This window comes from Chamaea fasciata, unplaced genomic scaffold (genome assembly GCF_029207755.1).
Source record: "Chamaea fasciata isolate MVZ Bird 193981 ecotype frontalis unplaced genomic scaffold, bChaFas1.0.hap1 SCAF_5, whole genome shotgun sequence".
Lineage (NCBI taxonomy): Eukaryota > Metazoa > Chordata > Aves > Passeriformes > Sylviidae > Chamaea > Chamaea fasciata.
Window position 1 is genome coordinate 65,540,299 of NW_027094090.1, and position 24,838 is coordinate 65,565,136.

Here is a 24,838-nt window from a genome sequence, read left to right on the forward strand (position 1 = left end):
AACCAGGGTCACAAAACTTCACGTATTTCTGTAGCAAGCCCATTTTCTTGAGGCAGCTTGAGGGACTCAGCTTGAAAAAACAAGAGGTTATCTTCCTCCTATCTAGCCAGTATCTGCATTCTAAATTTTCAAGATTCAAAACAGCTGAATTCAAGAAGACAGATTGCACACTCACTTGTAATATCCATTCCAGCAGTTCAGAGACCTCACCACCAGGTATTTGGGGCAACATCAGATCCCGTACCACAAACACACTTGAAAGTAAAGGAAAACCATGCCAAAAATGTTATTCTTTATGAATTATTTTAATGAACCAAATATGAAGTGGCAAATACAGGTCAAGGAAAATAACACAAAACCAGCCCCACCACTGGCTGACAGAAGGTAGAGATACAAGAAAAGTTGATGATTTGAGAGGAAAGAAGAAAGCATAGTGAGAGATAATCGTTCTTGCCAAGAATATCAACCAAATAACATAATAGTTTAAATTTCATGTCAAGTGCTTAAATAAGGTCCCTGGTTTTTCTTCTACACAGAACAATACGGAATGGGCTATCCCTGAATTTGTGGTAACAGGTCCTGTAGAGTATATTCCAGATTTCTCCAAATACTGGAGATAAAGGTGGCTAAAAAGAGAAGCAAAGAAAGTGAAGACCCTTTGTTACCCAGCCAGGTCTCAGAACTGGAATGTGCTTTCTAGACCCCAGAATCTTTGGCACAGGCTCCTTTTCAATGTCTGCGTGAGTGCTTTAATCCCATGACTGTGAAGGTTGCAGCAGTCAGTTTCTCATACACCAGAAACATAAGAGCAGCAGTAAGGACTGTCTGCAGGAGCTTTGCTTCAAGGCCTTTGTAGAGTCCCACTAATCCAAAACGCCTAAGGAGGAGAAAGAAAAAAACAAGAAAACAAGTATGAATAGCTTTCTGTAAGTAAATCAGCACAGTACAAAAAAGAATCAATATCACAACTTAATGACAACTGTAGGAATCCTAATCCCGTTCTTGATCTTGAGCCAGCTATGTTTAATAATATTTTAAAGAAAAAAATCAGCAGAAATTTAAGGTCTTTTGTGCAAGAAACCTGCTTCTTTTCAAGTTGAGAAGTGAAATGAATCAGTATCCATATGTATCCATATGTATCCTTATGTATCCTTGATGTCACTTACCGTACAGAAATTTAGGAGAATTTGGGTTTGTGGGCTTACTCTACAATATAGTACAAAAACCAGGTTGACTCAAATGTCAAGTTTAAGGGAGGCAAAAGGAAACAAAATCCAGATCCAGCAACATTTTTAAAGTATTAGTAATATTCAAGCCTTCACTATCATGGTAGGAGAAATAAAATGGGAAAGCTCACCTCACTCTCTGTTGAAGGAGGTAAAGAACATTTCTGAGACTGCCCAGTGTTCGGTTCTCTGGGTTTAACCTGTGACGTCCAAACTGAAAAAACAGGAGAGTATTTTGCTGTACTATTTCCCCACTGTGCTTAGCAGAGAACACCATACATGCATGAAATCTGGAGAGTCTACCCTAAACCTCTTTAAACATTTTCTATGTTATATGACCACCAGCAGAGAACAGAGGCCAAAGCTCACACTGAAAGCATTAAAACTGTACATACCACTGTAATTTGGTATGGTTTTAAGATGGATTCTAACAAATATTTCCTCTCTTTCAGTTGTTCTGGAGGAAGCAGTGTGGGCCTGAGAGATCTTTAGCCTGCTAGCAGCTGCTAACTTTTTCCAAAGGAAAAATTTTTCAAGAAAGCTTTTTTTCAAAACAATCTTGGTAAACAACTGTCTTTTCTTAAAACAATCTTTGTCCAGCTAGTGTTTGCTATTTCTCTAGTTTAACCAATGGAATTAAGAGAGGTGTCGTTCTTATTCACGGATCATGTTAAGTCTGTATCGAAACACCTTATAAAAGGTAGTAAGAATTTAGACAATAAAGCCTTCTTTTTCTATGCTCTTTGCCTTCTGAAATATTTGGAGTCTTTTGTGTCCTACAGCAACAGAAGCATTTTTCAAGATCTCAAAAGCATAATTTGCAGAGTCTTAGTAGAGATATGACACTCAAAGCAAGTTCTTTCCGGCTTTCTCAGCTTTCATTTCACAAAGATTCAGACCCTCGCACATCTGCAAACCATCACTATATTGAGATTGCATAGTTGAACACAAAATTTATCTGCAATGGTCTTGGAGCACATATGTGTGAACTGCTGTGGAAAAAATCAAAATTGTTTGATCCACCTACCTGGCCTAAATACTATTCCTGTTTTACTCACTGCACCTGCTTTATCCCCAAGCTGGTTTTCAGTAGGCATGATAGCTGCTGCTGTAGAGTTAAACCAGCAATTTCAGCAAATCCTTTTCTAGCATTCATTGATACTTTTATCTGATTGAGGCTGATAGTACTGTCAGCAACCTGTAACTATGAATTATTAATATAGAGGAGTTGGCACACTTGTACTTGTAACAGCACAGCTTAATAGCTTTTGAAGACTGTATTAAGCTTCTCTGCTAACAAAAGGTGAACTTGACCAACTGCATGTTGGATGAGTTTTTTCCCTGAACATGCTTAGGCAACTGCTATTTCTTAGGTGTAAGAAATTACCACAGTAATTTCTGGCAGTAGGTGAAGTATGCCAGCTGATTTAGGCAGCTCAGAAATTTTAAGAGAATGATAGGATGATACAGGTTCCTTTACTATGTGTTTTAATAACTTGAGTGGAAACAGCAGCAAGAAAATGCTAGTGGAAATCTGTTATTAGGTAAATAAGCACTCAAAATACACAGTCATCTCATCAGTAACTAGCCATTTGATGCTGACAAATCAATGTTTAGAATTATTGTCAAAAACTCAGACATTCCCCCCAAAAATTGCTAACTAGGTTTCAAGTTACAGTGTCAGTCACTGCCCAGATTACTCAAAGGCTTCCACACTACACCACCATTAGTTGCCTCATTCTCCTTTTCTTTTCCACCACTGGACAATTTTTGTACTACAAAGGTTCATCAAGAGAGAAGAAAATCATTAATATTTCACTAGGATGTTAACCCTTCAGTGTTTACTGCACAAGATTTCCCAAAGGATTAGCAATCTCTATGACAGAGAAAAAAGACTTCAGTTTTAAAGAGAACTTTTTCATCTGGGATCACTGAGAACATTAATGGTACTGCTGTACCTCCAGAGGCAAATTTAATTTATATGCTCTTTACTGACACATAGGCTAAAGAACAGCTTCACTGCATAATGAGTAACACCAGTGTCACATAGTTTGAATGACTGGGAGAAGGACATACCAAACACCAAAGCTGGAATCTGCTACCGCTGTCAATTATGCAGGATAACTGTTCATTATATGACAGTAAGAGAATTCTGCCAAAGAATTGAAAGCAAAGGTGTAGAGACTTTATTACAAAGAGCCCTAATAACTTCTGAAAAAGAGTAAATTTCTAAAGGTTTAAGTTTAAAAAGAAATAAAAAAAGTCCTGTACTACTTTGATGACAGAACTTAGTTATGATGTGTAAGTTTATATGAATTATATTGAGCTTGTATTGGTTTGTGTGCAAATCTGCCAAAATTGTTTTAAAAAACACCTGCAACTATATATCTTTTTTCATGCAGAATATTAGTTCTGAAAATACTAAGCCTTTACTCATAACTTTTTTTTAACATTACTTAGTGTGAGAGACAAAAACTTCACCAAGCAGAACAATGCCAGTTTTAGATTAGAAAACACATCACAAAGTAGGACATGTCTGAACTGGACAGCACATTTGTCACAGACACACATTTCTGCTGTCCTCAACAATGTGTTCAGGGCTCCTGGCTATTCTTTCATAGAGCAAAGAGACAGAAATCACCCCTACTGACAGCAGAACTAGAGACAGAGTCCATGTGTACCCCATCATCACAGGGAGAGGATGGACTGGCACTGGATTTTTTTGTTTGTTTTTCTCTTTTTACACTTTCATTAAGAGTCAGAAGAATTTTGTTAAAAAAGCTAAAAGGAGACATAAAAAACATGAAGCCTCAAGACTGTAACTAGGAACCATGGAAAGGAACGAGGGCTGAAGCTGTTCTATGGCTGCAGCTCCACAAAACCTGCACTGCTGTACAATGCTCAGGCTAAAACAGAGCACCCCAACTTTTCTTCTAGTCCTCCTTCACACCCAGCATAAACAGGAGCATCACAAATTAAAAATCGACTGATGTTGCAACTTATCCTAACCAAGCTATTTTTGCTTAAATACTTTTGTGTATCTGTCACTCCAGTAGCAGAAGTCTGTGTTATTAGTTTAGCTAGTACTGAGACGTGCTCAGGCCATTAGAACAGGATAAGGCATTGAAAGAAAGCACTAATTCAGCTGATCAAAAATTATGAAAACTTCAGAAAAAATGACCACTGACAAAATTGCACAGTAAGTATATTCAAATCCTCTTACTTTGAAATATAGCATCCTATCTTTTTATAGGTTACAAGAAAATCAAGACACATTTATTACACTCTAATTAGAGAGTAACAAATTATTACAAAACTTGCTTGAATATTACTGTTTCCAGATGAACAATTAACACAAAAACTCCCTTATTAGAGAAGTCTGAAAAGCGATACTCTTAGCATGGAAGGCTTATTTTCAGTAATTCAACTCATTTTCCAAATTTACCCAAATTTTAGAACATCCACAATGCCTTTACTGTACAAGCAAGTTAAGGCTCCTCCTTACTTAGGACAATATATTTCATGTGGAAACACTTATTAATATTTAACTGGTACAGAGTTTAAAGCTCAGAAACTGAAGTACAATATGCTTATGCATGGCCAGATCTCCTCCTTCCCTCCTACTCCTCAGTTTTGTCTTGTCAATATTACAACAATATTGGTACACTCTGAAGGGCAGCAGCATTATCCAGCATACATACAAATTGCAAGTAAGTATAAATGCAAGTGTTTCCATTACCACTACAATTAGGCTACATGGCCAGGCAAGTGGTTAAAGATATTATTTATGAGGGAGCTCAGCGTCCCCTGATGAATCACCTTCTGGACACTGACAAGGTCAGACCAGTACCTGAACAACAAAACCTGTGAACAGAACTTTTTTTTTTTTTATTTTATTACCATAGGTCATCTGGAAACAGACTGGTTTTAGAAGATTTAATTTAAACTTCCCACTTGACACATTTTCCACTTATATTCCAAGAAGTAAATGTACATTTTTGTAGTGCCTAAAAGCAGTACAATGCATCAGTTTCTGTGAGACAATGTACCAATACAATACACCGGCAATCCTATCAGCTACTTGAAACAAATATACATCAGTATACCAAACTCAATCAAAGCCAAAGAGGAGACTCATTCCAATCAGTGATCTGCATTGGGAAAAATGCCTCCCAAAACAATGGGTCCATTAACACAAATAAAAACAAGCCATGTGAACTAGGCTTGCATGATACAGACCAAGTCAGAGGCAGAGTTACCATGAAATAAAATTATTACTTACCCGCAGAATTGACTGTACTGTCTGCAGAGGGTAAGTGAGGGTGGTGGCAACTGCTTTGGCTATTGCACCAATGACAAAAGCATCTAAAGATGTGAGCTGTTCAATAGATCAAGAAAAAATTTACTTCCACATAGTACCGAAACAGTCAACTATCCATTTGTATTTGGGGATTCTGTACTGCTAACTGCTACCAGATTATCTAAGAATCTTTGGCATAAAGATTTCATGAAATCTCAGGGTCTTCTCATTTTAAAGAGTTGGCTATGGTTCAAGTAACTTACTTTACCACATCTTAAGTTTATTGTAACTTCCACCTGTTTTTGCATTTCTCAAAATAACTAGACTACTAAAACAGGGCTGATATGAGGCCATACAATTAGACCACTTAAAAGCACCAAGAGTAGACAAAAGATAAGGAAGTATCATTTAAACATACCATCAATCAATAGGCACTTCAGTTTTTGCAACAGTGAAACCAGAAAATCATACCGTGCTTGTGAAAAGGTGACATTGAAAGATTCCTTGAACATCACTCTGTACTCCTGAGACATAATCGTTACGTTCCCAGGCAGAATTTCAGTCTCAATGCCACAGGCTAAAAATCTCATCCTCCATTAGCTAAGAACCCCCGCTGAAGCCCATCCTCAGCACCAAAGCTCACACTGCTCCGGGATGCACTAAATACATTGTTACACCCTATGCCAATTACAGTGTATCTCAGTCTAACAGTGTGAATTAATCACTGAACATAAATAGGTGCCCATATTAAAACATGCTTAAAATATATTCTAAAATATATTGATTGCAATCAAAAATACACTCACACATGCACATCTTTAAAAAGGTCCTGATATATTTAGGACAACCAGGAAAAGACCAAACAGGAAGAAAAATGTTTTGCAAAATAAAAATTACCATTCCTAGCTGAAAAAAAAATATTTCCCCTTTTCACTGATCATGGACAAAGAAATGCCCTAATTTAAGGTGGAACTAAGTAATTTAAAAGAAACACAAGAAATAAATACATAAATTAATATGTTATTAGCCAATAAGAAAATAACAATGTAGATGGAAGCTAAGCTCAACATTCAAAAAATGTGCATAATGTAGCTGAGTAGATCCATCAGGCACAAATGGGGTGCTACAGCTGCAATATTAACCAAAGACAGTAAAAAATCCAAGCCTCATTGATGATGCAAAATCTCATGTAAAAATAACCTCACTATGTCTTGGGGGAAAACAAGATGGCTTGGTAACATACTGGTATGACCTAACATTCTAAAATCACAAATTAACAGCAAAGCACCACATCTTAAAGATACATTATGTTATGACGTTATCTGAAAATGTAATACAAATGCTTTTCAGTTTGTTGAAACATAAAAGGAACATGAGTTCAGCTGAGATCCTGTATCTTATACAGACAAGAAAAAAGAATAAGGAAAAAGAAGAGCACTATAAAGCAGGGACAGAAGAGTGATTATACTTCCATTCAGAAGATCAGGACATTTGGTTGCAATGCTATGTTTAATTCTAGTGGCCATCCTAGCAAAAATTATATTGAAAAATTGAGGTATTTAAGAAAAAAAAAGTTATTATTTACTGCAAAAAGGGTTAAAAGCAGACTTCAAAACAGTCAGTATGTAAATACTTATAAAAGATACATAATAATTGAAATCTCTACTTTAAATCAAGATGTGTGAACATATACAAACAAATGTGGACAAGAGGTTCAGTTTAATTTTTACAAGTAGAAAAATTTATTACAGGAATCTCTTCCCTAGGGACATAAAAGATTCCTGTCTGATTCCATGATGCTGAAGCCTTTTTAGTCACACTAATTCAAAAACCACTCGAAAATACAAGAACCACACCCAAACCTACATTCTGAATTTGTTTCAAGAGATGCATTTCAAAAAACCTGTCTTGTAACAGAGCATGTTCATCATCTGGCCTCAAAACACACTCACTTGCAGCTGCTTTTTCAAAAGCTTTCGTTTAAAGCCTTCATAAAACATAAACTGTATGGCAGGATTGAAGACCAGTAGCAAGGAGGGGAAAGTACCATTCCACAGAGCTAAGACTCCTTCATCTCGTACAATCTGATGAAAGGCATCTGAGACAAAACGTGAGGAAAAACATCATTAACATTTTGAGTACAAAACTCAGAATATAAAACATATGAGAAGTTACTCTTAAAGCCTAATACTCAAAGTGTATAAAAATCCACTTCAATCTTTCATGCAAGTATTTTTATCTTCCATTTTAATCCAGAAATTAACAGAAAGGTAGTGACAATGGAGGTTCTTTATCATATGTTAAAGATCACCATTAACATAAACAAAACTTATCATCTGCACAGGCAGCCCCCTCTTTTTTCTTTTTTTTTTTTACAAGTGTGGCATTCACATTGAGGTCTTCCAAACCTTCTTCAAAATAACAGTAATGTTTAGTTGGTTGGTTGATTTTAAAAGGAGGACAGCCTGAACATGTGAGTGATTAAGAGATTAAGGTGAGTGAAGTTTGATTTTCAGAGTGTTTGTCCAAACTCAGATTCCCAGCTACCACTTCATGGGGTTCACTACTGCTCCACTATCTGTGTGATAACATTCCTGCCCTGGCAAAGGTATTTTAGTTACAAGGGTGCACACTGCAAATTCCTAATTACCATCACAAATAGCCAAGTCCAGTTTACTGTAAAACTCAATGACTGCAAAATGACAGAGTAGCATAGAGATTATAGGGTGAAATCAGTTACATGAACAAAAGTCTTCAAAGTCCTTGCTACACTTCATTTCACAAACTTCTCTTTGGTCAAAGACAACAACGGGTGCTTACCTATTATGCCTCTGTAATTGGTTGGTACAATGTCTTCATTTCTGAATTTTGCTCCCTGCAGCTTCAGGCGTGTGTTCACTACCCAGAGAGGGGTGGTCAAGAGCACATTCACTACTCCTAATGCAAAACACAGCATAAAGAAAATCAGCATGAAAGAGAAGATCTCAAACGTTTTCTCATCCCCCAATTCACATGCTACTGAAATTTCTGGTAGGAATAAGGAAAAAAAACCAACACAGCATATGGGAAAAGTAAATGATAATTTGTACCCTAATTTCTGGATCCTTTGTTCCAAAATATACTTACATGGAATTTTACCACAGACATATAGTCAACTTAAGAATTTCCTTCCTTACTTCCACCAGCTATTCAGCCAGTCATTACACCTACACTGAAAGTATAAGTAACTACCAACTCCTCCCCCACTCCCAAAAAACCCCAAACCCAGAGGCCTTTTTCACAGTTTTTTGTTTGTTTGTTTGTTTGTTTGGTTTTTTGTGGGGTTGTGGGTTGTTGGTTTTTTGTTTGTTTGTTTGTTTGTTTTTGTTTTTTAATCAGCTTGATTCTATGCATTCACATGAACAACAGTCCCTGAATATCACTAGCAAACACGAAGTCCACAGTGGTAACTTTTCATACTGGATGTGCTTCAAAGAAGGCACTGCAGCATACACATAAGAGGACAGAATAAAAAAAAGATCATATGGTCCCACTGGACCGGCATATATCTAGGAACTTCCTGCCACTTTCAGGTGACAACCCAAAACCAAGTCTGAAAACTGACACCCAAATGCTTACATTAGAATTTCTTACTGTAATTGAAATTATTTCAAAATTGGTATCTATCTTTTCCTCTGAAAAAAACCCAACTATCACCTCTCCCTGCCACTTGTCTTCAGCATCTCAGTGATGACGCTTAGATACCTGGTAAGCACCACACCAGACACAAATATCACACTAAGCCAGAAGAGCACTATCCTTTGTGCCAGAATTCACAACACGAATGGTTTATGCATCTCCTTAGGAGGTGGGGATCACACAGAGGAGCAATCAGAAAGAAGCAGGTCTGCATACAGTGGAAGGTGTGAGCACCCAGTGTGGCCTCCAGAGGACTTCATAATGAAAATCATTAGACAGAATATACCAAAAATACATCCTTGACAAAATGGAAATTTGTAAATATTACCTGCAACAACCCCAAGAACCAAGTCTTTTCCAGTGGTTGAATGCTGACCTTTGACCCAGATGGCTTTAAGACTATTAAATGTATAAAAATAAACAAAATTGGAGCAGCAAAGGCTGGAGATAACAGGGAACCATCCTCGATATGGTGCCAATCTAATAGAGAGCAAAAAATCACATAAGAATCAGTAAAGTATTTATGTAATCTGGCTGATTTTATATGTTGGTGGAGGATCCCAGAGATACAATGCTGTATACTACAGGAAGTACGAACTAGATATGTCTTTATCAGTAATGGTAACAAACCATACTTAATTCTTTAACTCTCAACCATACTTTCCTTAACAGTAAGGAAAAAAAGTACCTGGATTCTCACATAAAATCAAAAAATTGAAGACTAGTTACTGAAATTTATATACTCCACCTAGGAGAGTTTTGCAAAGGATCCAGCCTGGGGACACAAGACACACACGTGGGAAGAATTTCTAACAAATGCCTTACTGTAAAATCTAGGGCAAATCAGTCAGGTAAGTAAGAAAAAGACATTATCCAGTTAAATTTAGCTAGATTAATCACAGATGAAAAACTGAATATCATCTAAACTTGTCTTGATTTAGGAATGATTTCATAACAACTAACAAAGCTCCCTTATCTGACAGGCCTGATGATCCTATAAAACAGGGACACTTCAACAGCTGTCCTACATTCCCAACATTTTCTACAACATATTCAGAAAAAGGATAATGATACACACCTTCACTGGAGTTGCACAGAACAGGTAGAGAGCTGGCATCATGTTAAAAGCATAAAAAATAACCCCTACAGCAGTAATTATGGAGGCTCTTCAGAATTCACTAACATACTGGGAGTACATAGAATTTAAGGATCTCCAATAAGACTGTAAAAGATGCAAGGCTGGTAAACACCACATCTGACTTTTCTCAAAATGTAAATGCTGCTTTTTCATCTCAAATCCATCGAGGGCTTCTCCCTCCCATGTGGCTGGAAATACACCTTATTGTGATGACTGCTTCTGAATCTACAGGCTTAGCTAACCATAAAGTTACAAATTAACTGACTATGCAGTTATTCATAAGACAAATTAAATAATTATTTTATTACCTATCTCTTCTGTGCTGGAAAAGAAAGAAAGAAATATCCTCTAGGGATCATGTCCTCTGAGAGTTACTTTGGATTTGGTTGATTTATTAAGAACATGATAAGAAGATGATTTTCAAATTAAACAGCTTGTAGTACAGAACATGAAACTAAAACAAAACCCATGAGTTTATTTTAATGACTTAAGTTGTCATGTCCATGATTCACTGCAATCTTGAGAAAAACTTGGTGTACACTAGTGAACACCTTTCAGATCACTGAGAAAAGGATGGAAGTGCAGGGAAGAAAGCTGTTTGATAAACTTCAGCAGGAAATCTTTTAGCTCAATCTATTTGCTTTATCTAGACGAGAGAAGGAGTCTCACAAAAGTATGGTAATGAGACAAGACTGCAAGTTAATGTGAACAAAATGTTATGATCTCACATCACATTTCAGATTTGTTGTTGTTTGGACTTTTTTTGTTACTTCAAACACAACTAAATTAGTACCATCACTTTGCCAGGCCTTCCCAATACCTTTGGAAGAAGCAATGTTCCTCTCTTGCCAGAGCTACTCATTTTTCTCTTTCACAGGAAAAGTAGGATGACCAGTTTTGCACTCTTTTCACCTCAGTTAACTTCTTCATTTTTCTTTTTTACTTTTTTCTTTTTTTTTTTTTTTTAAATTGAGGTTTACTTGCCACCCTCACATGACAGAGGTAAAGTGGGAATGTGAACAAGAGAGATCAGCTGGCAGAGAACTCCTCATGCATACACAACTGCCCAAGTTCAAAGGTGACACAGCATTATGGCCCAAGTTAAACTTTTGTCAGCTTTAATGTCCTGGAAGCTCTAGTCTACTTAGGAGTTACAGGGGTTAAGATAGGAAAATACTTCTAACAAGGACAGGCATAAAACTGTTTTTCCTACCCAGCTCAGCTCAGACTATGACAAATACTAAAGCACAGCATAGCTGAAAGTTAAATGCTTTTAGACAGATGTTAAATCCCACCAGCAAAAAGAATCATGTGTTGTTTACTTCTACAGGCTTACTAGGAGGAAAAAACCTTCCAGCTGGGAAACATGTCTCAATTCTCCTCTTGAAAGTGGCTCAGTTGTCCAGGAGTTTCACCTTGGTTATTGAGAAATTGACACACCCCAGAATCTAGGCAGACAAAGCTGATTGATCGGGTATATGAAGGTACATTTGCATGTCTGAGGAGGCACAGCTACCTCACTAATTACACACAGTTACATCACTGAACAGATCAATTGCATAAGGTGCTCAAGAAAATTAATCCTAGTTATCTTAAGATGAACACATAAGATTATGCAAGTCATATCACACTTGTTTGGAGACATTTCAATTCGGAATAAAAATCTGTCAAGACAGATACAGGCTAAGTGCTCCACCTTAAAAGCATATTCAAATTAGTTTTAGACCTTGTCTACAAGAAGACAAACAGAAAATTAGTATCTACTCACAGGCCTTCTTCTTTGATTATTTCCAAAAGGACTGCTGGTGTTGTCTTTGACTTCCGCTTCTCATCAACTGGAAAGCAAAAGAATCAAACTTTCAGATGATTCAAAATTTTAGTACTGTTTTTCAAGTCCTTATCCTTGCAATTCTGAATATACCCTACAAGCACATGTTTCTTCTTCCTCATAAAGGATAGAAATACCCTATTTCTCTTTTTTTTTTTCTACCCCAGAATGGCAGGTTCTGTAGTGCTCTGGAGTATCCATAATTACCAGTTCTTAATAGTTGTGACATGAACTGAAGGTAGGTTCCTCTTAGAGCACTAGAATTGGGCCTGCCTAACTGCTCTCAAAACTATTCCTTGGACAGCAAACTAGCACCAGCAGCCGAGTAATCCCCTACAGTTCATCTGCAAACAGCTAAGCCTTCACAAAGCAGTCTCTTCCTGCACTGAAAGCTCTTGATTTCTCAACTACATACTTCTGACGACCTGGCTGATGATCTCCCTCCAGGTCTTAATAGTGCTTTAGTCATAGCTGTAAAATGCTTGGTGATTCTGCGACTCTTGATTAGAAGACAGAGCTCTAGAACAATACAGTTTACACCCAGATGCATTTTTGTAAATATTGGATATTCCTAATACAGGTTCTAACCCTGATTTTTCCCTTTAAACCATCCTCTGGAATAACTCTAGACTTGTTTTTCAAGATATTGTCCCTGCATTTTGAAGTGCTCTCAGCAGCCAAAAACAACAACACACAAATATAATCCTGTGCAATCTCACATCTTTGTTTTTGTCTTTGGTCTTAGATAATCACCTAAAAGCCACAGAGCACACAGCCTTTTCAGCTAATTAAAAAGTTGCCTAACTTTCAAAAGGAAGAATTACCTTCAACTGGAAAAAAGGTGTTACTGCGACACAAGTAAGAGTCCTGTTTGTGTAGAAACCTACAACCACCCTTACAAGTACCCAGACCAAGATGAACAGAAATGCCATTGTACAAAGAAACTAGATTTTGACACTTACCCTGAAGTCTAAGCCTAGCTGTATCCAAAGGAAAAAATACAGTCATTGCAGTCATACTGCCCTGAAAAACAAAACAAACTGGCTGTATAGTGTATCAGTTGTTTATGCAGAGACTGCTAGACTCTTTGTAACCCTTCACTTCCCACCCACAAATGAGTCTGCTGAGCAAGTTTAAAAAGGGGATAAGATCCATACAAAACAATGCATTTTTTTGTCTCATACTTACAAATGAGGGATTCTTCTCTTGTATTAAATCAAGTTAAAATTAAAATCATTAAAAGCTTTTAGCTAAAAGAGAAAGTTTTTGAAGCCTGAAAGTTGATCTAGTGGGCCGGAAACAAACATTGCACTTTCTCTACCTCCTATTAGTGTCAAAAAGGCCCTGGCTTGGCATAAACCTGTTTTCCATGCATCAGGTGGCTGCTAAAGCTGTGGCATGCTCTTCTATTAGAAGCTGTGCAAACTGTTTAAATAGTGGGAAGGTCTGGGATACAGCAAGTCACTCAATACTGTGTTTAAAGTACAGTGCACAGCGTGACTTGAGCTCTTCTACAGCTGTCTTATGCCATACATTTAAGCGAGCTTTGCCTCTGGAAATACTCCAGCTCCTCAGCAGGCTGCTTGAACCTATCTCTACAACTAGCAACAGAGGATTAATTTTCTGGTGGTGTTTTCACACTAAAGCCATTCTGGGTTGAAGTCTTAACCGGACTTAAGTTTCTCCAGTTTTCATAACACTCGGTAGCAGATGTAAGACCTGGCCACAATTACCTGGTTATTATAACCCATTTAGTTTGGGCTCTTGCCAAAACAGTTCCTTCTGCTCTCCCATGTACTTGTCCTGTGTTGCATCATTCTCAGTACCAACCATGTACCCAGCCGGACAGCAAGTGGACTAATGAACCCATCAGACTGAAAATTTCTAAAAAGTATATCTGAGTTAGAAGGGTAGTGCCAGCACAAAAAAGTACCAGAAAGAGCCATAATACTCCTCCTCTAATGTGACCTGCAGTACCGCAATTTTGAAGACAGCCTCAAAACGCAGTGACACCTACGCACAGAATACAACTGTACAGTCACTACAACTTCCAGTCTTCCCCTGCTCAATTTATCCTGCTTCCATCCTCCCAAAGTGAGATTTATCCTGGATGCTAGTCTCAATGCAATGCACCAAACAGCAGCAACACACACACACACACTCGCATTCAAAATTAGAAAATGGAAATGAGGAAATAGTCAGGTAGTGTCACACAGGACACAAAGGATGGGTGGCCAGAAGACACAGATATGTGTTTCAGTTGGAAAGGACCTGCAATGATCACCTAGTCCTGCTGCCCCCACCCCACTTCAGGGCTGACCAAAAGCTAAAGCATGTTATATGCATTTCCCAAATGCCTCTTAAACACTGACAGGCATGGGGCACTGATCACCTATCTCAGCAGCCTGTTCCAGTGCTTGACTGTCAAACTGGCTTAAAACTTATATGCAACTACAGTTCAAGAGAATGTAATGAGAAAACTAAACTGACCAAACAGATCATTGCACATAAAAAACAATTTGTACCCTCTCCCCTTCTTTTTGAGGGAAATAGAAAAGCCAAGTTACTTTTCTCCTGGGTTTACAAATGAAACAAATCAATTACATGATGAGGAGGCTGACAGAAGCATCATATGGAAGAGACAGAATTTCATGGCTAGAAGAAATGAAAAGAAGGATGAGCAGGACATCCCTTTCCCCAACAACAAAAGCCCTCAAGATGGACTCAGATTCCTCACTAAACTGCACTGAGACCAGCAGGTAAAATTATACTACTGAGTGCAGAACAGATGCTGCCATGTATTACTCTGCACTGCTGGAAGGTTAAGGCTTCACTGTCAGCCTTTGCACCACCTCCCTGTCAGCACTGGATCTCGGCGGTTTGCCAAGTCACATTACCACTGAATAATCACAGGGACAGGTACAGACTGGCTCATATAATCCCAGGCTCCTGGTCAACTGTATTTGTACCTCTGCCCCCTCCAATCTGGCAGCATAACGTTCTGGGTACCTACACAATGATGTAGGCACAGAAACTAATCTGGCTGAAAACCAACTTTTTCCACTGGTCTACTTCTTCAGCCAGATCAGTTCACTGACCAGCCACAGCACTTGATAAACAACTGTGCAGGAGCCAAGAGGCAGTCAGAACAAATGGCCTGAGGTGACTGCTGCCAAGAAAATGTGTGCAGGACCACCGCCTGAAGCTTGGCTTTATAAAAAGTAGTGATAGCAAAAAACATGAAACATATAAAAAAATTAACTGCTATTTTTCAGCCACTATTCAGCCAGTGAAGCGGCCTGACTGCTCTATAATAGTCCTATAAAATTCTCATCCCTATGGCTTTTGCAACAGGAAGATTACGTTTTAGCTACATGCAGAGTTGAAGAATACTTATGTAATTCAGTTAAAGTTCACAGGAAACCAAGCACTGTTGGTATTTTTTTACTGTTCACAAAACTATTCCTTCATCTCAAATTTGACTAGGTTGCCTAGAAGGTAAATGAACTTTCAGTATATTAGAATACAAAGAAATCTATCCTGTTGTGGTCTGACATGTGCTTCTGATGCATTAGCTCAACACAGTTCTGGGTTTACGGCTCGATTTATAAGCTTGGTTCACACCATAAACTTTGTTCAGGGGCACAACCTGACTACATCTGTATGTGAAGGGGGAAGCTAACAGCAAGGTCTAGAAAGTATCACCGACTTCTGCAGAAAGTCAGCAAAAGGAAAATGGGTAGTACTTCAATAGTGAGATCATCTGAGAGAGCTCCACTTTTTGAAAGTGGAAATGAAGTCCCCACTGCCTTTGATGTTTAAATAAGCAGACTTTAAACAATTTAAAGGTCAGACAAAAATCTTGTGTGTATTTATAATAAAACCCAAACATCCCTTAAAGTCTAGGTTTTCCTTTTAGAATCAGCCTTTATAACAGAATCACTGAATTGTCAGGGTTGAAAGGAACCTCTGGAGATGATCAAGTCCAGTTACGTCCTCCCCCCCAACCCCACTCACCAAAGCAGTGTCACCCAGAGCAGGTGACACAGGAATGCATCCAGGTGGGTTTTGAACGTCCCCAGAGAGGGAGGCTCCATGACCTCCCTGGGCAGCCTGTTGCAGTGTTTATCGTTCAATAACTTTTAGCAACTTTCATCCTACAGGAGACATGAGGAGTTCTTTCTATCCATCAGTACGCCCAGTCCAACATGCTACATGCACTAAAATTCTTAATCTGTTGGAAGCAGAAGGCTGATTTACTACTTAGAGCTAGCATTCCGAAAAGAAAAATTCAAGGGCTGAACACACTAGGAAATCTACATGAATTAAATGCGACCTTTTAAATTGCAAGCGTCACATGAAAAATTCAGTAACCGACACAAACCGCCTCTGGCTGTACTGCACTCGGTTTACATTTTGATTAGCACCTATGCGCTGCCTCACCCTTCGTAACTCCTAAGCACTTATGAGGCCGTGGCAGGAGGTCGATGCTTGGTATACCTCTCGGATTACACAGCTGAGGTGCTGCCCGTCTGCCTGAGTTTAGATTTTCACCGCTGAAAGGTCACCTAGCTCCAGATGTGTCAACCTGGCTTTCTGAGGGGTAGCTCCCTATAGCTCCAGCTGGCTCAGAGGCCACTCCAGCTGCTCAGGACCGGCGCCGGCCTCCAGCTTCGCCAAGCCCCGCGCCGGTCCCCCGGCCTGCCCTGGCCGAACAAAGGCTTGTCGGCGGCCCGCGCCCCCCGCTAGGCCAGCACGGCCGCTCCGCCTGCCGGGCCCCGGGCCCCCCGCCCGGCGCCGGCCCGCTCGCTCACCACGGCGCCGGACACGGCGTGCACCAGGCTCTCGTAGGAGGCGACGGACGACATCGCAGCGGCTGACGACGGCGACGGCGGCGGCGGCTGCTCCGCCCGGCCCGGCAACGGCGGCGGCGGCTGCTCCGCCCGGCCCGGCAACGGCGGCGGCGGCTGCTCCGCCCGGCCCGGCAACGGCGGCGGCGGCTGCTCCGCCCGGCCCGACAACGGCGGCGGCGGCGGCGGCGGCTGCTCCGCCCGGCCCGGCAGCCCCGCGGCCCCGGCCACCTCTGGGCTGCCGCGCTCCACGCCCGCGCCCGCCATGGCACCCGCCCTGTCACGTGCGCCAGCGGCCCCGCCCCGCGCGGGTCCCCGGGCGAGGGGGAACCGGTGGAGGTGGAGGCGCCTGGGATGATTCGTGGGGCTTTTCAGAAAAATACAGCATCAGGGTACCCGAAAAATGCGTTCTTGTTCCTTCCTCTACAACTACAATAGCGCCTTTTCTCTCCATCAGCAGCTCCGCTTCTCTTCGAGAAGAGGCCACCGAGAGGGGACCTCTTCGGTGGCTATCAGCATCTGAAGGGGTGGTGGTGAGAGGATGGATCCAGCCTCTTCTCGGTGGTGCCAAACAATAGGACAAGAGGCAACGGGCAGAAACCGATGCACAGGAAGATCCACCTGAATATGAGGAAGAATTATTTCTTTACTATGCAGTGACCACTCACTGGAACAGATTGCCCAGAGAGGTTGTGGAGTCTTCTCACTGGAGACGTTCAAGAACCCTCTGAGCACAACCCTGTGCTATATTTAATAGCAATAGAGCCATTATTTTCTCTTTTTTTATGCAATTTCACTTGAGAATCACAGAACAGTCTGAGCTGAAAAGGACCCAGAAGCACCGTCATGTGCTCTGGGATGACCCTGTTTAAACAGGGAAGCTGGACCAGATAACCCACTGTGGTCCTTTTTCAACATGACTCATTTTGTGATTCTGTGATTCCCTTTCCCAAACATTTAACATAAGCATTTAATTACAACGAGGAAGCAATACTAAACTTCACATTCTGATTCTGCTTTTTGCTAACTACAGTCCCTTCTACCTACCTAAAGTCTGGCATCTTCAAATAACACTTTTTCAAGACAATAGTTTCTTCTTATTCCATGTGGACCAACCAAGTCTGATGCATTTTGAAGCATCAGGGGATGTTTAGCCTGCAGAAAAGAAAGTTCAGGGGGGACCTTATTGCACTCTACCCGTTAAAGGAGGTTGTGGCAAGGTGGGGGTCGTCCTCTTCTCCCAGATAGCAAGCTACGGGAAAAAACAGCCTCAAGTTGCAGCAGGGGTAGTTTATACTGGATATTAGGAAAAAATTCTTTAATGAAGGTATTAGCCAGCACTAGAACAGGCTGTCCAGGGAAGTGGTTGAGTCACTATCCCTAGAGATATTTACAAGACATGTAGATATTGCACTTGAGGACATGGTTTAGTGATAGGTGTGGCAGTGCTGGGTTTGTAGCCGGACTCAAACTTAGAGGTCTTTCCCAAACTAAACAAATCTATTATTCTATTTTGTTTACACCTTTTCTCAGTCTGTAAGCCCTTTCTTCTCCTTTGCCATCATGCTGAGACCCTGCAGCTGAAGCACTCTTCTACAAACAGAACATCTGGCTTGCCACATCCTTCGGTAGCTGAGGGTGGAGTGAGAAGTCCTTTCAAGACAGCATTAGACATAGGTAGATGACCCAAGCACAGGGGAGCTGTGGCTCACTACTACAGTTAGGGAACACAGAGACAAGACTGTCAGACACACAGTTTGGGAAAACATCAATAATCATACAGCCTCCTTTTAAATTTTTGTGTAGGTGAGGTTCCACAAGTATGAAGGAGCTGAGGAAATTAAATGAGTTTGGACATGCCCTAATTCATAACAGCACTTTGGAGATGATCCCCATGTCTGTTCATATTCTGCTGGGTTTTTTGCCATTCTCATGTCTAATACTGGTTTCCAGATTGCTTGAAGGTTTTGTCTGTGTTAATAATCACTTCCCTTTGTTAGTTTCACCTGTACTTCAAAAAAACCCTATAATTAAAGATAGGAATTAATATTCTCTTTAGCTTTATATTATGTTGCTCCTGGACTCTGATTTCTATTGTTACTCCATCATCTTTTGTTCTCTCTTTCTGAAAGAAAGAATAACTTCATAACTTTTTCTTCATAATTAGAATTCCCAGTCCTTCAGCCTCAACTCCCCAGCTGCCTCTTGTTTGAGCTGCAAGAGCTCCTAGTGCTTTCATCTGTGGTAGGAATCACCATACCATCCATTACTTAAACAAGGACAGGGCAGTTTTAACTTTTACACTCTTCCCAAGAGTTTTTATCACACAATTGGGTAAGCTATATGCTTTAGAGAAGATGTTCCTTCATCAGGTGGCTATTAACAGACCCATTGTCTCTACCGTCCTGTGAGGAAAATCCCATTATCTTCTCTGAGGGAGAGGAGGTATAAAGAACGCAGGCTACTCTGCCTAACGCAAGTCTTTCAGTTGGAGAAAAATATTTTTCCAGTGCAGTGCTCCAGCACATCCCTGCACTCAGACTTTAGATGCTGACACCAGCAACCTAGGAGACCACAAAGCTTCTATACAATGCTGATACCACTGATGGTCACATTTTTTTAATATAATGCAATATCCCTATGATGGATGCACCCCTTCTGACTGAGTGACAGTACTTTGGTTCAGGCATCATCAAAAAGGACACCTGATTGAAATCATCCTGCAGTGCTGTTATGTGCAGGTCGTTGGTTGGAGACAGGCGCATGACACAGTACACACTGAAGGTCATCAGTAAACAGCACATTTTATTGTTCAGAGCTCCTTTTTATAGGGAGTTTGAATTTCCCAGGCTTGGATAGCTGATTGGTTGGGATCTCTGCACTGCCCAGATCTCTGGTGAGTGATGTGTCTGCATCAGGGTTTGGATGGAGTTGGCTGAGGTCTCTGACTTCCATTGTTCACCTAGGGACTTGTTTCTAGAACAAGCGAGGTTAGCCAAATTGGATTTGTTATGACCAGATTAATTTTGTCCAGCTACAGACCAGCTATGCTGCAACAATTCCTCGCTTCGTTTTTATTTAAAAAAATGCAGAGTGTTCTCTGTTATCTGCAAAGGGCCCTTTGCAGATAGGGTGATAGAAGACAGCAAGGGTCTAATTTGAATGAGGTTTTTGACAAACCTAATTCCCCTCAGATAGTGATGTGTCCCATGTACCACTGGAATTGCAGCACTCACTTCCAGGAGCTATCAGGTGAGATTCACTAATATCACACCTTTCAGGCTACCATGTCACAGGTTAATTGCTTAGAAGTTACAACTTGACACTAAAACAAGAAACCATTTAACCCTTAGAACTGTTAAAAAACCCCATCTACCAGAAAAACAATTTGAAAACAGAAAATACAGTTTGTAAACAAATAGAACCCTTAAAAGAACTGTCACTTCAAGAGTCCCAGATCTCATGAGGTAGGTGAAAAAGTTACTTCTATCACGGTTCCACACACGGCTCTGTGACGTCTGTTGACAAACCATCAGGAGGATGCTGCCTGTGGTCCCAGACAAGATGTAGGGCAGGACGGACACATTTGGCAGGTACCCAATGTGTTCTGGTGCCTGTGGAAACACAAGCAAAACAGGAGACACAGGAAACCCTGTACCTGGGTAATGAGATTCCATGGGCCTCCCCATCTATTGGTGATGAGATCTTGTACCATTACCTTGGGTTTGGGCAACTGATCATCGCCAAATGACTGTAGTGATAGAAAGTGATTTAAAATAACTGGGTCTGAGGGTATTTATATGGAGAGTTTTATTTACATAGCGTATACTTTTATATATATATATATATATATATATATATATATATATATATATATACACAATATTTTATATTTATATTTATATAATTTATATCTTTCATATTTTATTTTATCTATTTTTAAAATTTATATAGAGTATATTTATATAGAGTATCTATACACTAAATCATCTGAGAGTATTTTTAATATTCTCACATGATTATGTATAGATAGCTTTAGCTACCCTGCTCTGTGGGGATTCACCACACATTCCTGCCTTTTGTTTTTCAAATATTTGTTTTAAAGTGCCATGTGCTCTCTCAACGATCGCCTGTCCTGTTGCTAAGTGGGGAATATCTGTGTGGTGTGACACACCCCAGAGCTGTAGGAAATGGCTCATTTTCTATGAAATGTATCAAATACCAGGGTGTTCCAAGGGCTCATAGATGGCTCTATGTGTCCTGTCGGGAAGCCACTCAGGCAGGCACACAAGTAATCACGATTTCTACACATACCCCCCACAGACAGCAGTCAGTGAGTGAAAGGCAGGAAGGGTCTTCTCTATGGAGTTCCAGCAGAGTTTCTTAGACCACATGCCGAAGGGATCCAGGGACAGAAGACAAGGGTTCAAAGGAGTGTCCAGGGTTCAGTACAGGGTACGTGGAGGTGGAGCAAGGCATCAAGGGCCAATGATCTGAGGGTACAGGGGCAGAGAGTAAGTGGGGCAAAGGTTAGCAGCCAATAGGGAATACAGGGGCAGACAAGCAGGGATACAAAAGCCAATGGGGAAACAGGGAAGGGAGAACTTTCTAGAATCAGGACATATAAGGATAAACAAAAGTGGGTAAGGCAAATGGGCCAATGGGCAGAATGGAACGGTGGTAAATTATCATGGTGCTACAGAGTACTGTGGGGGAAGCTTTTTGCCTCACCTTATGTGGTGAGGCTTTCCCAGGGCCTATGGGACATTCTTCCAGGGCATTGCCCCTGAAGCTTTCTCAGGTTTGGTTTTCTTTTGCCCGAGATTGAGGTGGTGGTTCGAGTCTTTTTTGCCCTCTGAAAGGCCCTGAGCCAGATCGCAAGAAAGAAGTGGAGTTCTCAAGGTCTTATTTTTCTTGGTTTCTCGCATTGTTTATTATTTCCTTATCTTACAATGTTCTCTGTGCCCGGCTGAGATGTTCACAGCTGCTCAGACACAGGACGACTCCCCACACGATGGGAGGTCGCTACCTTTTATACAGATAACTACGTGTATATCATTTACAATTACGTGCCAATGCCTATTACCTATACTAAAAGGTCAACTCTACTCTGACCCAATCTCCTTTAACTACTTTGTGCCACCATCACCAGAAGATGGAGGACAGGGGAGAAGAAGGAAGGACTCAGGGCACCACCCTAAATCCTCCATCTTGTCCCCCTGCACCTACATACTAAGAACCCTAAAACTACAAAATTTTCCACCCTGTGACACACTACACTACTGTCTGTCACACTTTTGTGACTTGTAATTCTTCTCTCAGTGTTAAAAGCTTTTTCCATGCACTGAAGTCAAAGACTGTGTCTCTCTGGGCTCTGTGCCAGGGTCTCCAACCCCCCTGGACTGGCTCCACACTCCCCTGCCCAGGATTCAAACCCTCTTGTACAGATCTCAAACCCTCTTGCTTGGGTCCCAAACCTCTCTGTCGAGGTCTGTGACCTGCCAGGGCATCCAGAGGGATACCCTGGACTCCAACAAAGCTTCTCTCACAGGCCCATGGGCCTCTACAGTGTCCTTGAAACAGTTGTTCCTGGACCAGGGTTTTCAGGGTGTCTATAGTTTCTCCTTTTCAATGGATCACTGCGGTATCCACACAGGTTGAGTACTAAGCCACTTTAAGAGCCAATGTAGGATACTTTGTAGTATAGGCCCTCTAATACAGTGGCCCCTGTTAAAAATCTGTCCCCACCTGGACTCCCTATGCAGACAGAACATTCCTCCCCGTAGGTTAAGTGGTGCTGCAGTGATGTAAGGTCGAATGGCAGCTGTTTGTCCCTTAGGAATTTTTACCAAAACAGGTTTGCTGCTCAAACAGCTCTGTGTGGTCCCTCCAAGGCCAGCAACAGTGGATCCCACAGGCTTGGTGGGCCATGATGGAGGCCAAGTGTGGGCAGAGATGATGGTGACATATGCCCCTGTGTCAATCATCCCACTGACCTTTATCTGCGAAGGCTTTGCTTGAGGCATCGTAACAGTACAAACCATATTAGGTCTTTGATCACCGACAACCTGAGCCCAGCACACTTGGGGCTCTCCTGTTGATCTGAAGCCTTGGTGTCCTCACTCCCTCAAATTTGTTCTGGGGACAGAAGACTTGAATGAGCTGAGCAATTCTGGTTTTAGCAAGGATAGTCATGGGTGGAGTAGGGGTTGATACCATGGCTTGTATTTGTCCTGTAAAGTCAGCCTCTATAACACCAGGGTGCACAAAGATACTTTGCAGCGTGGCACTAGATCTTCCTGGAAGAAGCACTCAGTGCTCTCCCTGTGGGTCGCTGGGCCTCAAGAGGGACTTTATGTACCTGTAACGAGTTTATGGTTATTGGGATTGAGGTAGATACATCCATGCCAGCTGATCCTATTGTCCTGGCTGTGAGTTGGTCACACAGGCTTGTACTGGATGGTGGTAAAATAGTGTCATCACAAGTTTTCCTTTCGTGCTTGATTTCCCGTTTCCCTGGTTCTTGAGAGATTGACCATTAACATGAAATTTAGACATGCATACCTTGGTTGCATGACCAAATCTCCCACATTGGTTGCAGTTTATATTCATACCCCTCTGCTCTTGAAGTGTCTCCTGTGGTATGGACTGGTGTGGACAGTTTGGCTGCACATGGCCTTGTTGTCCACATTTGTAGCAATGTGGTGTTTGTTTAACAGCAGCTGTAATAGTATTAGCTAACAAATCCATGTAGTGAGATCCAGTCCCAACCTTAGCACATGTATTTATCATATCCTCTAGGGATAGATTCTCTTTAGGTAATGCATCTATAATCTTTCTACAGTCCTTGTTTTCATTGTCTCATGCTAACTGTAGTATTAATTGGCTCCTTGCTTCATTGTTTGCTGTTTTTCCATAGCATCTTACAAACATTCTATGAATTGCATATATAATTCGCTGGGGTTTTGTTTTATATTTGAATAACTTTGGGTAGGCACAGACATATTTGTAATTTTAGTTAGAGCTCACATTGCTAAGTGCTTTGCTTGGGCTAGGATTAAGGGGTTCAGGCATGCTTGGGTTTGTGGGTCTTCCATGGGAGGCAGTCCCAAAAGCTGGGAAATCCCTGCCCCAAAACATGGGTCCTGCTGCAAAGCTCTTGAATTTTGCAGTCCCTGGTCCTCTGCATAAGATCTCCAGGCTGATTCAAACATCATATATTGCACTGGAGTACAGAGTAATTTTGCAATTTGCTTCATATCATAGCGGGTTAATTCACTAGCAGTTATAAATCGAAGCATATTTGCAACAGCAGGTGACCCTAGCCCGTGTTTAGCAGCCAGCTGGCGTAGCTCTGAAAGGATATGCCAATTAAAAGGTAAGGTACTTGTAGAGTGTTGTGCCATTACCTTGTAAAACTGGAAATGTTGCAATTGCTCCCCTCTCCACCACCAGTCTTCTGATGATGGTGAATACATGGGTACAGAAATTAGTTCAGCCTCCTCTACATCCCCACATTCTATCTCTTGTAGTTTTACCTCCATCCAGAAGATCACCGGGTTGCGAGTGGGGATGGCTTCCAACCGGAACAGCAATGGGACTGGAGCTGGTGCAGGCAGGGTTGCAGGGGCTTGTTCTCCAAAGCTAGTGTCAGGACAAAGACTTGCGTTCCCTCTGTGGGGGTCTCGTGTATTCATTAGCGATGTGGTTCCCTCAGGTTGTGCAAGCCTTGTCTATGGATGTGATGGTGCCATGGCAGCAGCAGGAGTGGGGCTGGGACTGGGTGTGGGAGAGGGTCCAGCACCATAGCGTTGGCAT

The 24,838-nt window shown here is 41.1% G+C and overlaps 1 protein-coding gene and 1 long non-coding RNA gene across 5 annotated transcripts; both read right to left on the reverse strand.

Moving 5' to 3' along the window:
• Nucleotides 1-286: 286 nt before the first annotated feature.
• On the reverse strand, nt 287-17,291 carry SLC25A17 (solute carrier family 25 member 17). 4 transcript variants are annotated; one of them, XM_066184192.1, is made up of 9 exons: nt 16,985-17,291; nt 13,133-13,193; nt 12,111-12,177; nt 9,533-9,603; nt 8,347-8,463; nt 7,479-7,624; nt 5,509-5,604; nt 1,358-1,440; nt 287-877 (listed from the first exon to the last, which is right to left on the reverse strand). In XM_066184192.1, exons 1-9 carry the CDS (start codon nt 17,285-17,287, stop codon nt 730-732), a joined length of 1,092 nt encoding a protein of 363 aa, XP_066040289.1. In that variant the 5' UTR covers nt 17,288-17,291; the 3' UTR covers nt 287-729. The 4 variants fall into 4 exon arrangements, with proteins under 4 accessions (XP_066040289.1, XP_066040288.1, XP_066040290.1 ...); XM_066184191.1 differs by having other exon boundaries at nt 9,533-9,684; XM_066184193.1 differs by lacking the exon at nt 5,509-5,604 and having other exon boundaries at nt 9,533-9,684.
• A 2,553-nt stretch (nt 17,292-19,844) lies between these two features.
• LOC136290292 (uncharacterized) lies at nt 19,845-21,997 on the reverse strand. Its single transcript, XR_010721076.1, has 3 exons — nt 21,752-21,997; nt 21,335-21,513; nt 19,845-20,634 (listed from the first exon to the last, which is right to left on the reverse strand). It is a non-coding gene; the product is annotated as an uncharacterized lncRNA (long non-coding RNA).
• Between the last annotated feature and the right edge of the window lie 2,841 nt (nt 21,998-24,838).

Coding starts and splice junctions, on each gene's coding strand:
- SLC25A17 (XM_066184191.1), bottom strand. CDS start 17,287: ATGGCGGGCGCGGGCGTGGAGCGCGGCAGCCCAGAGGTGGCCGGGGCC. Junction 13,194..16,984: donor ACGCCGTGTCCGGCGCCGTG/GTGAGCGAGCGG, acceptor TTTGTTTTTCAG/GGCAGTATGACTGCAATGAC. Junction 9,685..12,110: donor ATAATCAAAGAAGAAGGCCT/GTGAGTAGATAC, acceptor GCTCTCTATTAG/ATTGGCACCATATCGAGGAT.